General features: G+C 42.9%; 1 protein-coding gene across 1 annotated transcript in view; it reads left to right on the top strand.

Moving 5' to 3' along the window:
* Positions 1-469: 469 nt before the first annotated feature.
* Positions 470-909, top strand: part of LOC106962127 (cytoplasmic phosphatidylinositol transfer protein 1-like) — a 79264-nt gene continuing 78824 nt past the window's right edge. Inside the window, exon 1 of the mRNA XM_015056321.1 lies at positions 470-800. Coding sequence (XP_014911807.1) covers positions 753-800 — 48 coding nt within the window. The 5' untranslated portion in view covers positions 470-752. The remainder of the gene's footprint in view (positions 801-909) is intronic.

The raw sequence follows: 909 nt of genomic DNA, 5'->3' as shown, positions 1-909 counted from the left end.
ACATTTTACATTCAAGATATAAAAAACACTTTATTTGTCTGTAAATATGTTCCCAAAATTCCAGAAGTGTTATAGTTTTAGCTTCACTTGGTTCAAATTCTGTAAAACAAATCTAAGCATCTCTTGCCATTAATCAGTCAATCAAAACAAGCAGAGAACAGATTAGTCATGCAGCCATGCTAAAGATGACATTTATTTTTGAATTGAGGCTTTTAAATAAATTTAACTTAATTTTCTTTTTTTTTTCTTTTTCTTTTTTTTTTTACTTCAATTCAATATTATACTTGACTGATTTGTATTTCTACATCCTTATATTCGATCATTTGTTTCGACTGATCCACGAATCCAGAAAAAAAAAGAAAAAAGAAACTTTCTATGGCCGTCGGAGACTCTTATTCCGACGGACCGTCATCCTTCACCTCCGTGTGCGCTCCCAGCTTGACTGGCCGTCCGCCCTCTCCACCACCTCCCGGCACTGTGGGAGGAGACAACCCTCCAGAAGCAGCCGAAGCTCCGTTCCTCACGTCACACAAGGCAATGCTGGAGACACACACAATCCGCTGGTTCCGATGAAAGGAAGAAGTCGAGCGTAACTCGGGCTGTCCATGCGCTGACATCAGACATCGTCCAGATAAGCTCGGCGCTCACACACATCCTGCCGGGGCGGCGGGGCGGGGAAACTCTGCTGAGCTGCTACTATTGTGAACACATAGCGGGGGTCGCGTAGAGGGAAGAAGAAGAAGACGAAGAAGATGTTAATGAAGGAGTACAGGATATGCATGCCCCTCACTGTAGAGGAGGTAAGTTTTTATTTTATTTTTTAAATTATTTATTGCGCTCTCTTCTCTTCTCCCCCCCCCCCCCCCCCCACCCCCCCCCCCCCTCTTTTTTTCTTTTTTTTTTTTTTTT

This window comes from Poecilia latipinna, unplaced genomic scaffold (genome assembly GCF_001443285.1).
Source record: "Poecilia latipinna isolate Pla-1442-1.1 unplaced genomic scaffold, P_latipinna-1.0 Scaffold1374, whole genome shotgun sequence".
Classification (NCBI taxonomy): domain Eukaryota; kingdom Metazoa; phylum Chordata; class Actinopteri; order Cyprinodontiformes; family Poeciliidae; genus Poecilia; species Poecilia latipinna.
The sequence above is the reverse complement of the archived record's forward strand: the minus strand, read 5'-3'. Positions and strand labels throughout refer to the sequence as shown.